General features: G+C 58.0%; 6 protein-coding genes across 6 annotated transcripts; 3 read left to right on the top strand and 3 right to left on the bottom strand.

Moving 5' to 3' along the window:
• Positions 1 to 372: 372 nt before the first annotated feature.
• Positions 373 to 1,488, top strand: SDRG_09672 (hypothetical protein; the record flags this gene model as incomplete). Its single annotated transcript, XM_008615620.1, has 2 exons — positions 373 to 519; positions 1,282 to 1,488. The coding sequence occupies 2 exons, from the start codon at positions 373 to 375 to the stop codon at positions 1,486 to 1,488; spliced, it is 354 nt and encodes a 117-aa protein (XP_008613842.1).
• Positions 1,489 to 1,895: 407 nt separating this feature from the next.
• Positions 1,896 to 3,861, bottom strand: SDRG_09671 (hypothetical protein). Its single transcript, XM_008615619.1, has 9 exons — positions 3,615 to 3,861; positions 3,365 to 3,571; positions 3,082 to 3,323; positions 2,919 to 3,035; positions 2,764 to 2,872; positions 2,579 to 2,719; positions 2,447 to 2,530; positions 2,238 to 2,396; positions 1,896 to 2,170 (listed from the first exon to the last, which is right to left on the bottom strand). Exons 1-9 carry the CDS (start codon positions 3,831 to 3,833, stop codon positions 2,036 to 2,038), a joined length of 1,413 nt encoding a protein of 470 aa, XP_008613841.1. The 5' UTR covers positions 3,834 to 3,861; the 3' UTR covers positions 1,896 to 2,035.
• A 628-nt stretch (positions 3,862 to 4,489) lies between these two features.
• On the top strand, positions 4,490 to 5,969 carry SDRG_09670 (hypothetical protein). Its single transcript, XM_008615618.1, has 3 exons — positions 4,490 to 4,872; positions 4,923 to 5,351; positions 5,401 to 5,969. The coding sequence occupies exons 1-3, from the start codon at positions 4,584 to 4,586 to the stop codon at positions 5,934 to 5,936; spliced, it is 1,254 nt and encodes a 417-aa protein (XP_008613840.1). The 5' UTR covers positions 4,490 to 4,583; the 3' UTR covers positions 5,937 to 5,969.
• A 531-nt stretch (positions 5,970 to 6,500) lies between these two features.
• On the bottom strand, positions 6,501 to 8,816 carry SDRG_09669 (hypothetical protein). Its single transcript, XM_008615617.1, has 13 exons — positions 8,559 to 8,816; positions 8,460 to 8,512; positions 8,312 to 8,410; positions 8,137 to 8,269; positions 7,970 to 8,092; positions 7,828 to 7,923; positions 7,687 to 7,773; positions 7,596 to 7,641; positions 7,273 to 7,553; positions 7,125 to 7,211; positions 6,959 to 7,076; positions 6,721 to 6,914; positions 6,501 to 6,675 (listed from the first exon to the last, which is right to left on the bottom strand). Exons 1-13 carry the CDS (start codon positions 8,752 to 8,754, stop codon positions 6,560 to 6,562), a joined length of 1,629 nt encoding a protein of 542 aa, XP_008613839.1. The 5' UTR covers positions 8,755 to 8,816; the 3' UTR covers positions 6,501 to 6,559.
• A 928-nt stretch (positions 8,817 to 9,744) lies between these two features.
• SDRG_09668 (hypothetical protein) lies at positions 9,745 to 10,276 on the top strand (the record flags this gene model as incomplete). Its single annotated transcript, XM_008615616.1, has 4 exons — positions 9,745 to 9,939; positions 9,991 to 10,029; positions 10,083 to 10,150; positions 10,192 to 10,276. The coding sequence occupies 4 exons, from the start codon at positions 9,745 to 9,747 to the stop codon at positions 10,274 to 10,276; spliced, it is 387 nt and encodes a 128-aa protein (XP_008613838.1).
• An 82-nt stretch (positions 10,277 to 10,358) lies between these two features.
• On the bottom strand, positions 10,359 to 11,035 carry SDRG_09667 (hypothetical protein). Its single transcript, XM_008615615.1, has 4 exons — positions 10,888 to 11,035; positions 10,758 to 10,847; positions 10,609 to 10,716; positions 10,359 to 10,565 (listed from the first exon to the last, which is right to left on the bottom strand). Exons 1-4 carry the CDS (start codon positions 10,996 to 10,998, stop codon positions 10,464 to 10,466), a joined length of 411 nt encoding a protein of 136 aa, XP_008613837.1. The 5' UTR covers positions 10,999 to 11,035; the 3' UTR covers positions 10,359 to 10,463.
• Between the last annotated feature and the right edge of the window lie 718 nt (positions 11,036 to 11,753).

The raw sequence follows: 11,753 nt of genomic DNA, 5'->3' as shown, positions 1-11,753 counted from the left end.
TTCGCGTCCGTGACGTCAGGTCCCACGTCCACGTTATGCATGGAGCTGGCAATGTACGATGGGGCAGGTCGTTCCTAGTCTCATACCAGTTAGGTCAAGGAGCGTCAAGCTCTCTTTGCCAACGTTCGTTTGTGTTATGTATAGAGAACTGGGGACGACCTTGCAGTGATGTCGTGCGTCGTTTTGGCGCCGGCTGCGTTTCGCGCCAACCAGCGTTTTGTAGTAGCTTCAATGATTCTAGATTCGCGCCGAATCTTCGCAACATACACAAGACCGGCCAATATTACTCTGACCCAGTGAACATCTTACACCCGAACCCATCACCACCTGGTCAGCGGACAGATCGGTTGGGAAACCAGTTTTGATTTTTCCATGGCGCTTGAAAGTGCCGAGGCGCTCCTCCTTCTCTCCAACAACATGCTTCTGCTTGGTCCGCTCGTCGTCTCGCTCGGTGCCATGGTGCTGCGCGCATCGCTGTGCTCCCAAGTCGTGCTGCTCCACTGCGACGCCGACAATATGGTCTAGTGTTTCGTGATGCGCTTGGTTGTCGTAATGTACTCTGCGTCCATGTCTGTCTACGCTATAATGTCCGAGGGATCTTTGGCTCTTTTGGTGTCGACACGAACGAGTGTGCTGGTAGATGTGTGTATCAGCGAGCTCTGGTGCAAAGACGACGAGCAGCCAAGCCCGCAGGCTCTGCGCCGGCCAACGCAGAAGAAGAACGCCCGAGTGCAACGCTGCAACTGGATTTCAAAACCGCGTAGACACGACATGTCTGTTCGTAACTGCCGTGGACCCCTAGATAACGAACTGGAATACCTGATGTTATCACACGTGCGATGCTGTCGATGCGCTAGTCCTTTGGCGACAGACAAAGTCGGCCTCTGTTTCATACGACCACCGACCACCGACTCCATGTCGCCTCGTTGACGGGTAGGCAGAGTCAACCAAGGTCTCGGCGAGGCAGCTGGGCGATGGTGCAGTGCCGGGGTAGACTCAACAGTGGCATGGCACCCACTCTTCCTACACAGCCGATGCAGGTACATGTACGTCGCTCCGTCGCTGGTTGAGTGCACGTTGGTCCTTTGGTTCGTGGACGACCTTGATCAAGGCGACCGCGCATCTCGAGCTGCTTTAACGAGTCAAGTGACTCGTATTCAAGTTGTCAACGACACCAGCGTGGCAGCTCCGCCTTGTGATAGGTATCGACACCGATGGGTACATCGAGGACCTATTCCGTGTACGTTGCGTGCTGTTGACGCCGTTCACATCGCTTCGCAGACCAGAGTGTCACTTCACGCACCATCGACAGCACCTCGTTCGATGGCGACCGACGCCGACGCCTCAGGCCTCCTCTTTGTCGTCGCAGTCTCGAGCAACCTCCTCGTCCTCGGTCCGCTCGTCGTCTCGCTTGGTATGATGGTCCTCCGCGCGTCCATGTGCTCGCAAGTCGTCTTGCTCCAGTACGACGCCGACAACATTGTCTAGCAGCTTGGTATACCTCGTAACGTCCACGTCTGCGTTTGTCATGGCTCGCACGTTGGTCCGTCGAGAGGAGGGCCCACCTCTGTATCCAGTCGTCACGTAGAGTTGACAGCGTCGTAAGCTCATCGCTGCTCTGCCGACTGCTGACCACGATATCCTCGCATCAGCCATGGCACATCTGGGCTCTCCACCACCTGCCATCGCTGTTCCCACTCGTGGACCTGCCAAACACGGTGCTTCATGGACATGGGCGCCGGTGACCACGTCGCCAGTGGCGTTGCGGCAGTGGCAGATCACCAAGACTGCAGTTGCCGAGAATGAGGTCGTAGATAGCTGCTGCATCCGCGTCGATGGCCACCACGTCACGACAGCCACAAGTGACCGACTAGCGATGAGAGCCGACCGCGCTTCGAACACTTCGTCGACCAAACGAGTTGAATTTATGCCCCCAGATCGACCATATTCCAAGCCTCGCGATGCTATCGCATGATGCGGTACATGGTGCTGAGCGACGCAAGGTGGCATGCAACACGCGACTACTTCAGTTACTCTACCCCCGCAGCGATTGAATGTATTTGCGCACGGCGTCGGCGCCGTGCTGGGCGACCGTGAGCTTGTGCTGCGATGCATCGCTCCACGTGAGGACGTCGAGATCCCGCGCGTACTGCACGACGGCCGCAAACTCCTACGAAAATACGAAAAAAATACATGAAAATACCGCTCGACAGACGACAAAACGTCGAAGAGCGTACCTCGGAGAGCGTAAAGCCTTCGAGGAGCTCGCCAGGTACAAACTGGATTCGGTTGCGCTCACGCTGCCAGAGGTACAGCTGGTCGGCAATGTTTTCAGGGATCACGGGCGTGTTTTGCACCATCTTGGGGTGCGCGTGCTGCATGAGAAAATCGTAAATCTACGCGACAACATGTCCATTTTGCAGAAAAATAGCAAAAAAAGCGGTACCTGCTCGGCCGAGATGCCGTGGATGAGCGCCGACCGAATGCTCTCGCGCGTCAAGAAGCCCACGGCCATGTTCTTGAGCCGGACCTAGTCGAGCTGTCCAGTCAACTTGTGGACAATATTGTCGGAACAAACCACAATGTCCACAAACACACTCAGCATCGCAATGTGCAGGCTCGATGACGTGTACGCATAGACCTTGAAGTTGGTCTCGACAATGATGCTCAAATGCGACGCCGACGCGCCGCCGGCCTCGCTTGGACCCTTGGGCACCGTCTAGAGACTCTGTGAGCCGACGGTCACATTGGTCGAGCGGCTACCGCGGCCTGGTGAAAGTTCTCGAGCGACTGGTTCATCTGGATCGCAGGGCGCGTCTGGCCTGCGAGCCCGCCAAAGATGAGGTTGACGGCCAAACTCGTCGTGTAAAAGCTACACAGAGGGGTCGAAGACGGCGAGCGTACGACGCAAGGACTACCGTGTTGCGCGCGAGTTGCTGCGGTACAAAAGCCCGAGCTCGACGAGGTCCCCGAGGAGCTGCTGCTGGTTGCGTGTGAGGTCGGCCACCGCATAGTACTGGTGCATTTGGCAATAGCTACACGCAACTTGATGAACATGCCAAGGATGCTGGACGAGACGACCTCATCTGGAAGAGGAACTGGAGCATCTCCTCGGCCGACATGACGCCCCGCTTGTCAATGTTCTTGATGTACTCGAGCACAAAGATCCACGTCTGCGCATGAATGTCCTTGAGCATAAACTCGTAGCCCGTGTCCGTAATGTGAAGCTTCCGGCGGTCTTCGGGCGAAGCCTGCATGAGCTTGGTCTGCTCGAGGATTTGCACGACCGTATCGGGCGGCGCCTGCACGGCAGTCGACCCGACCTGCGCCGAGCATGAGACGACGCGCGCAAAAGCCAACGTACCATAAAGTGGAGCACAGCATCCCAGCGCGTGCGCGCATAGTGCTCGAGGTCCAGCGCTGCAATCGGCTTTTCGGCTGGCAGCTTTTGCCGGCCGTCTTCCCACGGCGACCCGCCGAGCGAGCTCAGCGCGGTGCGCAGCTGCGCCTGGAAGTGTGTGTTGAGCGCTAGCCCATGCGGCGCCTTGGTCAAGACACGAAGATGCAAGAGCTACAGCACATGAGCCGTGCAGTCGTCATGCTGCGCGGTCTACCTTGTCGATGGCCGCGACCATGGCGTCCGTGGCCGACTCGAGCACCCACGAGAGGATCGTCTCGCGGGTCGTCTCGCCGGCGGCGAAGAGGAGGCGCATGACGATCTGCTGCGAGAGCGCGGGCAGGCTCTGGAAGACGGCTTGGCACGCCCATGGGTCGTCGAAGAGCCGGTCGACGCTTGCGACGGGCCGCGTCGCGAGGTACTCGAACGCGTTCATCCGATTTCTGCGGCCGCCAACAGGAGCGTTTTAAACCAAATTTGCCGTCAAACACTTTAACGCACATACGTTAAATAGGGTAATCGTGCCCTAACGTGGTCGCGAGTCGCTCGAGCCACGATGAGCCCACACCGCCGCATGCCACTGCACATAGCACTATCGTAGGTCGTGTACGCGTCCCAAAGAGGCAGCGCGAGCGCATCAAGTCTCCCCAAGTGCACGCGCAGCAATGCGTTCAAACGCCTCAGGCACGTTATATTCAGTATAAGAGGTTTTGACTGATTTATCCCATCGAAAACAATGATACATTCAAAGATACAGGTCATCGAAGTCTCGAAGATATTTGACTGTTCGAGTTAAGACCTGGATCGTCCAGTCTTCACCTTAATAACTACGTTATTTCCTACTACGTATAATTATAGTCGGAGTATATGCTTGACACCGTGGCCGTGCGACGCCTTTTGTCGGTCGCCATGTCGTGCATAGAACCGAACGCGACAAGGCATGTTTGCGAGGCCTTTCGGATGCTTTACCGGATCCGGATAAAATGGACGCGTCGGATTGGTTCGTTCCGTTGAAATCGCTTCGTTTGAGCCAATCAATGCGTCTCGTGGCCTCGCAATCGGCTCACCTTGGCGCCATTTTCTTTGTAACGAGCCAACTTGGTTTTGTGTAGGTCACTTCAACCTTCCTTTATCCCTGGCGCCGTTGCCCACAAGATCACTTTTCCATTTGCCTTCTCTTCCAGACATGCAATTCCTCCGCTCCAGCGTCTCGTCGACGGCCAAGCGCCTCGGCTGCCGGACGCTCGCGACCTTGAGCCCGAGCACGATCAGCATCATCAAGGCAACGAGCCCCGTCGTGGCCGAGCACGGCTATACGATCACCAGCACCATGTATGGCACGATGCTCACGAGCGACCCGGCCATCTCGGCGCTCTTCAACCCGAGCCACCAAAAGGTGCTGCCGGGCGAGACCCGCGCGCGCCAGCCGTCCGCACTCGCTGCCGCCGTTGGCGCCTACGCTGCCAACATTGACAGTACGTGCATACGCCGATACTTGGCGCATATACTGATGCTATGCTATTAGACCTCGGCGTGCTCACGTCGGCCGTCGAGCGCATGGCGCAAAAGCATGTGTCGCTCTACATTCTGCCCGAACACTATGGCGTCGTGGGGACGCACCTCTTGGCCGCCATCAAGACGGTGCTTGGCGACGCTGCGACGCCCGAGATCCTCAAGGCGTGGGGCGAGGGCTACTGGTTCCTTGCCGACATCCTCATCGAGCGCGAGCGCAAGCTCCGCGAAGAGAAAGCGGCGGCTCTCGGTGGCTGGGAAGGCTGGCGCGACTTTGTCGTTGCGAAAAAAGTGACAGAGTCGGACGAGATCACGTCCTTGTACCTTCGCCCCAAGGACGGCGGCCCTGTGGTCGGGTTTGAAGCCGGGCAGTACGTCGGCCTTCGCTTCGATACGCCCGAATTTACGACGCAGCGCAACTACTCGTTGTCCAACGCACCGAGTATGTACAGGATTGTCATTTGGTCTATGGATATTCATCGTGGGACTAGACGCCAACGAATACCGCATCACGGTCAAGCGCCAAGCGCCGCTGAGCAACGACGGACCCGTCGGCCAAGTCTCGACGTACCTGCACGACGCGCTGAGCGAAGGCAGCGTCGTCAAGGTCGGTGTGCCCTGCGGTGATTTCTTCCTGACTGTCGACCACAACAAGCCCATCGTGCTCTTGAGCGGCGGCGTCGGCGTGACGCCCCTCGCGTCGATGGTCGACGACCTCCTCCTGAACCAAAAGTGCGCGAATTCCATCACGATGCTCAGCGCGGCGCGGAGTCCGTCGGTCGAAGCGCTGCACGACACGTTTGTCGCACGCGCGGCCACGCACGCGAACTTCAAGTTCCACGCGCTCTACAACGCGCCGGTCGACGCCGCGGCGCTCGAGGCCATCGTGCCCAACAAGGACGCACACTATTTCTTTTGCGGTCCGCCCGGCTTTATGCACTCGATCCAAACCATCCTCCGCGGCTGGAAGGTGCCCGAGGACCACATGCACTTTGAGTACTTTGGCCCGCACAAGGACGACGCGTAATTTGTAGCTCATTTGTGAATATATACTTTTGCGTACTATGGTGAATGCACTTGCTCTTGTCGTTTCCTGCACTACTACGCTTTGACCGACCGTGTCGTCCAGTGCCTCACCCGCGCCCACAAGCGTGTCGGGTGACGACAGAAGAGCCAGACGACCCCGCGCCGCCGCCTGCGCAGCCACGGACCGGCGAGCAAATGAAGGAGATTACTAGGCTCTACGTCTGCAAAGTCTTTGTGTAATTATGAAGATAACGCGAAATACGTTCATATATATATATATATTACACTGCAGTGGGGGTAGGGTCCACCACATGTCTATACTACGCCAACGATGACGTTACAACTCCATGTGAGAGAAGAAGCGATGTTCATGGCTAAGGACTCGGGCGCTGTGCACCTCCAGCCTCAGCAATACGCACAAAACCGCAGTCGCGCAACAGGTCAAGATCGCGCCACCAAGAGATGTTGGCATCGACAGGTTGCCGGTATGCTCTTCTCTGCACGTGATGACGGTATATCCAGCCTTCACACGCCAATGCACCGAGCTGCCAAAGCGCTGCCACGACCAAGACACACAAAGGAGCGTGTTTATAACATTGGCCTCTGGTCGAGTTCTGAAGTGGCTCAAGGCTGCTTGGTGGGCGCGGGCGCGGGCGCCGGCAAGTCCATCTTGAGTACATTGTCGAGAAGCATCTCATTGATCGCTGCACCGTCGTCCCGCAGCACGAGCCCCGGTGCGCCTACGGCACTGTGAGCGACACAGCCTCGGGCCATAATCAGTGTACCGTCGGCGAGGCCAAGACGCTCGGGCGGGCTCGACGGGGTACTCGTCGGTCGTACGAGCATGAAGCTCTCCGTCTCGTTCTCGACATACGCAGGGATCCGCGCGCGCAGCGTGGCATCGAGCAGCCGGTTGTTGTCGCGGATGCGCACCGACACGTACTGCCGGGTCACGCTCGCTACCTGGTGCGTAATCGTGCTACAAGCAAATTCAAGTCAACGGTCATGGGTTCGAGGCCGCACCTGACGTATTGCTGCAGGAGTTGTTCGACCGAGCCTTGGTCGCGCATCATCTTTTCAATGAGTTTTTGTAGCCCGACCACTTTTTTCTTGCTTTCTTCGCTCGCTTCCGAGGATTTGGCTAGACGCACGCCATTAAGCATGCATGATTTGCAGACAATATGTGTACCGCACGCCATATCGAGCAGCGCCAACTGCTCCGTGACAGCCTTCATGTCGTGCAGGATCTGCTTGACTTGGGCTTGCGTCAGACCCGCTATACATGGCATATCGCATGAGACACGGCAGTTGGTGATCACTAAATTTTGAAAATGGACCTGTTTTGTCTCCTTTCTTCGTGCTTGCGTTGGCCACGACGTTGGCTTGGAGCTGCTGGACGTGCGTAGCAAGCTTGTCGATCTGCTCTTGGTACGGCGGCGACGTGCCGTGCCAGTTGCCCCCGACCGACTCGAGCTGCTGCAGCCACTCGACGTGGTTCTCAAACTGCTGGTTCATGCGGGCCTCGAGCGCCATGCGGTGCTTCGCTTCCTGTGCGACCTTATCCTCGAGCCATTGCTTGGTGTTTTGGAGGCAAATGTCCGTCTCGCTCGAGACCAAACTAGTCCAAGTTAGCATGTTGCTGCTAGGAGCCCTAGTGTACCTGAGAATGTCGTCGTACTGCATCGATGTCATCGACTTGAAGCGTCCTATGCATGAACTGAGCGCATGTGACGCGGATCCGTGCAACGTACCGTCCATGTCTTGGGCAATGTGCTGCTCGGTCGAGGCCATTGCAACCGAGATTTGCTTGTTCATGGCCGTCTCGAGCTTGAGCGTCGCTAGAGGCGACATGGCTCATCAGCGGCAACGCTCCCAGAGCCAAAATGGGGTACCGGCGTTGAGCTTGGTGTCGAATTCATCTCGCAGTTCTTGCAGCAGAGGCTTCGGAAGAGCGATACCTCCGGCCTTGCCACTGCTATTCTTGCCCGCTACGTTCGTAGATAAGATGCAAGCATCGAGAGAGCGGGTACGCACTCGGGACGGTGCCCAATGACTTGCAGAGCTGCGCCATTTGCGACTGGAATGCACTCTGCCGGCCCTCGAGCGTCGAGACACGGTCCATGACGGCCGCCACGGACGCTTCCTTGGACTCTTTGGCTACGTGGCCTTGCGTGAGATTGTATTCAGATGCAGAAACGTACGCGACGCCGACTTGTCTGCGGTTTGCTGACTCGAGAGCGTTTGGATCTGGCGCTGCATGTCGAGCACCATCTGCCGCAACTCGGAGACTTCGTCGCTGCAGTTGCACGCGCCCGTCACGCCCTGCGCCTGCGCCTACCCTTGTGTGAGCAGTGCGACTTCGCCGAGGCAACGTACGATGGGCTTGAGCTGGCGGCGCATGCTTGAGCCAATAGCTTCGACAAGCTCCGAGACCTTGGCGTCAATCATGTCGTTGGCAAAGAGGTCGGCGCGCTCCTATTTGCCATCACGAATGAGAATCGTTGCAGTGGCAGCGTCGGCGTACAAAGCCCAGCGGCGGGCGCGTCGAGCCAATGACGCCATGCATGAGCGACGGGCCTACGCACAGTAGCATCGCAACGATGTCTCGCCATGGCAGGCCTACCGCCCGGGGTTGACGGCGGCGGCGGCGGCTGGTGGCCAAGATCCAAGAGACCCACGTCGTAGAGGCCGGTGGCTTGGTGGAACGGGCCGGCGTAGTCGCTCATGGCGAGGTTGGAGGCGGAGAAGGTGTGGTGTGACGGCGAGCTGCTCCACGTCCCGCGCGTGTTTTGCATGTTGAGAGGTTTCTTGCCGCCCATCGTTCAGAGGTCGTCGACTTGGACACTGCGTCGTCGCGCTGGTGGTGGTGGCCGGATTGAGCTTATACCAACCGAATGTTTCAGCGCCAACCGGTTAACATGTGTCATTCATCCGGAGGGGCGTCCGATACAAACCCCAAGTGACTTGGCGACGACCAATGCGTCGTCCCCACGTCGATTGCGCACGGTAACTTGACGTTGGAACGTGCAGGATGTCCTGCAGCATGAGCGCGTGCCATCGCTGATTGGCTCTCGTATCTAGCATAACGAGACATAGACCGAGCAAAGCGTGAGGGACGAGCGCAGTACGTACCAGCTAAAGCACCTCGCTAGAGCTCACTAAGCGCTCTCTCTTATGTCTAGGTCGTGACGAGCGCATCGCTGCACCATATTTAGGCTTGGAAGCGCGTGGTCGCGATGGCCATCACGACCAACGCCGAGTGGACACGCAGGACATGATGCGCTCGCCCGGTGCAGAAAGGGCGGAGGACATTTCGGGCTTCGAGCGAAGGGGTGTGTATGGGTGCACGATGGGAGCCACTGCGATGGAATATAATAGCCCGTCTAGAGTTAGAACGAACTCGCTTAAGACAATGACAAATGTCCGCCGTGTACTGAGGTAGTCAACCTGTACATGAACTCCTTGGCTGTGAAACGAACGGATCTTGTCGGCGTTGAAGTGGGTGCAAAGTGCACTCTCGTCGTATCGCGCCCACCTTCAAGTGGCCTTGCTTCAACAAGATCTTATCGATCTTGATGCAACGCCCACCGTCATTGCAGACAAAAATGGGCAAACGACGAGAGTGCACGAGTTCCTATGGCCAGGGTACAGCGGTGCTGAGCTGCTGCAGGTTCGTCTGGACGTCGATAGCCCCAGAACAGTGCTGTTGTAGTGCGGTTGGCCATTGCCTGGTCGCGATCCGAGATCAGAGACCAGAAACCAGCCGCGGCGCCTCGTATCCGGACGATCGCACAGTGCGATCTTCCAGCATGCGATGCTCAAGCCTCGTCGCTGCGCTCCTTGGTGGCGCGCTCGCGGCGGTGCTCACGCGCGACGAATGCACAGCGCTGGGGCTCGATGCGACGGCCATCGACTGCGACAGCTGCCGGAACGATGCCGAGACGCGGGGCGAATGCCTCGAGTGCTGCACGCCTCGGACAACGTATGCGTCGGCGCAGCTCCGCGTCTGCTCCTGATCACTGCGCCGGTACCCCGAGGTCGTCCAGCTCGTACAGAACCATGGCCAATGGTCGCTGCCCACCTTCTCGGTCCAGGTAGCACCGCCAGTCTTAGTCTTGTCGAAGGCGAGGTGCGATCGCTGCCGTAGTATGAACACGGCCACAAGCCGCAGTTGCGCTTCTACGACAACACGGGCGCCCTGCACACCACAGTCGAGTACGTCCATGTCCCTCAGGAAACGTACCAGCGCTGCGTAGGGTCGAATCGTGGAAGGAGGCGTCGATCCGCGACTATGTGACGCTCCTCCTCGCGCCAGCACGGTACGCTCGCGTCGAGCTCTAGACCATCCAGCCGCCACTGTAATGACGGTGCTCTTATCAACCTGCACGAAGCGGGCTACTAGCACTCGAGATCAGGTCCGGCGTCTGGAGCGTTCTCATGTGAATCTCTCGTGTTCATTCTCTTTCCTTTGTTTGCATTTGCTTGGATCATGGGCATAGAAGAGGCGTGCACGGTTGTATCGCTGAGACTAGGTACGCTTGGGCGTGCGCGGTGGCTGGGGCTGGCGCGGTGTAAACTTGGCGAGGTCGACCTCCTTGGTCAACGGCTTGGTCAGTCGCAAGACGCCCTCCTACTCTCGCTCATCACGTTGGTTGAAATGCGGCAAATGATACCGGCGTCGAGGACCGCGAGAGGCGCCGGACGATCGAGACGTGCGATGCACTCGCGCTCAGCGAGGCTGCTTCGGGCACGTCGTCGACCTCGGGACCAGGCGCCGGCATCTATTGCATCCTTGAGCCGACCAATGGCAAAAGGAGTGCACCGCTTCGTCGCCAACTTGGAGCTCTTCGTCGCACACGACGCGCGTGATGCCGGACGCGAGCGCCGGCACTGGAATGAGCTTGTGGAACGCCTGTCTCTTTCCGTGAGCTCGCAAAGAGGAGACGCACGACCTGCAGCAAGTCGAAGTCTTCGCGGCTCAAGACCACGTCGTGCTGGCTGTTGTTGCCATACTCGTCGTCGTCGTCGCTCTCGACCAGGCGGGTGGCCGCCGACCGACTCATGGTAACTTGAACGTTATGAAACCGGAGCAGAATGAAGCTGTAGTTGATTCAATATGATATTCATTCGCATGCTATTATAAAGATAAGGTGGTGGACTACCTAATGTGCTGTGAGGCGTGGCCGGTGCGTCAGCGAGTACCGTTAGTCATCGTGGCTCGCAAGAGGAACCAGGTAGCGACTGCACCAAGGGTCATTGCACCGGATCGCGTCTGGAACACAAGTAGCGCCCGGTGGACTCGGCGCTTTCTGGTGCAAACCATTGGCGTCAATTTCGTGCACGGCAGCCATTGTGCTAGCTCACGCATTGCTACGTGTACACTCCCACACCAGACCGACAAATGCTATGACAGACCCCTCTTGCACAGTAGCGCGCTCCACAGTAGACGCCACGCTCCCATCAAGCGTCGCTCGCAAGGCTCGTGGTTCGATACAGAACGTAGCGAAGAAAGGCCATGCGCGAGCGGTTCGACGAACGCGCGCGTCGGTGTCGCCCTTGTACTTGCGCACGAAACGAACGACACAACGTCAGGCGTTTGGCTGCATGACGACGCACCGAAGAGACCCAACAATATTCCATGGCGATGGTGGCGGAGCCAAATTCGATTCCAGCGCAGCGTATGGCTCGGACGGCTAGGCGATCTTGGCTACTTCGAACGCGACGGGTCATGACCACCTTCTGTTTGTATGGTGCGTCCAGCTGGCGTCTCGTCGCGGCCGTCGCCGTTCGAAAGTGAGGGCTTCTAGAATGTACGTTG

Source organism: Saprolegnia diclina (genome assembly GCF_000281045.1).
Source record: "Saprolegnia diclina VS20 unplaced genomic scaffold supercont1.31, whole genome shotgun sequence".
Lineage (NCBI taxonomy): Eukaryota > Oomycota > Saprolegniomycetes > Saprolegniales > Saprolegniaceae > Saprolegnia > Saprolegnia diclina.
The sequence above is the reverse complement of the archived record's forward strand: the minus strand, read 5'-3'. Positions and strand labels throughout refer to the sequence as shown.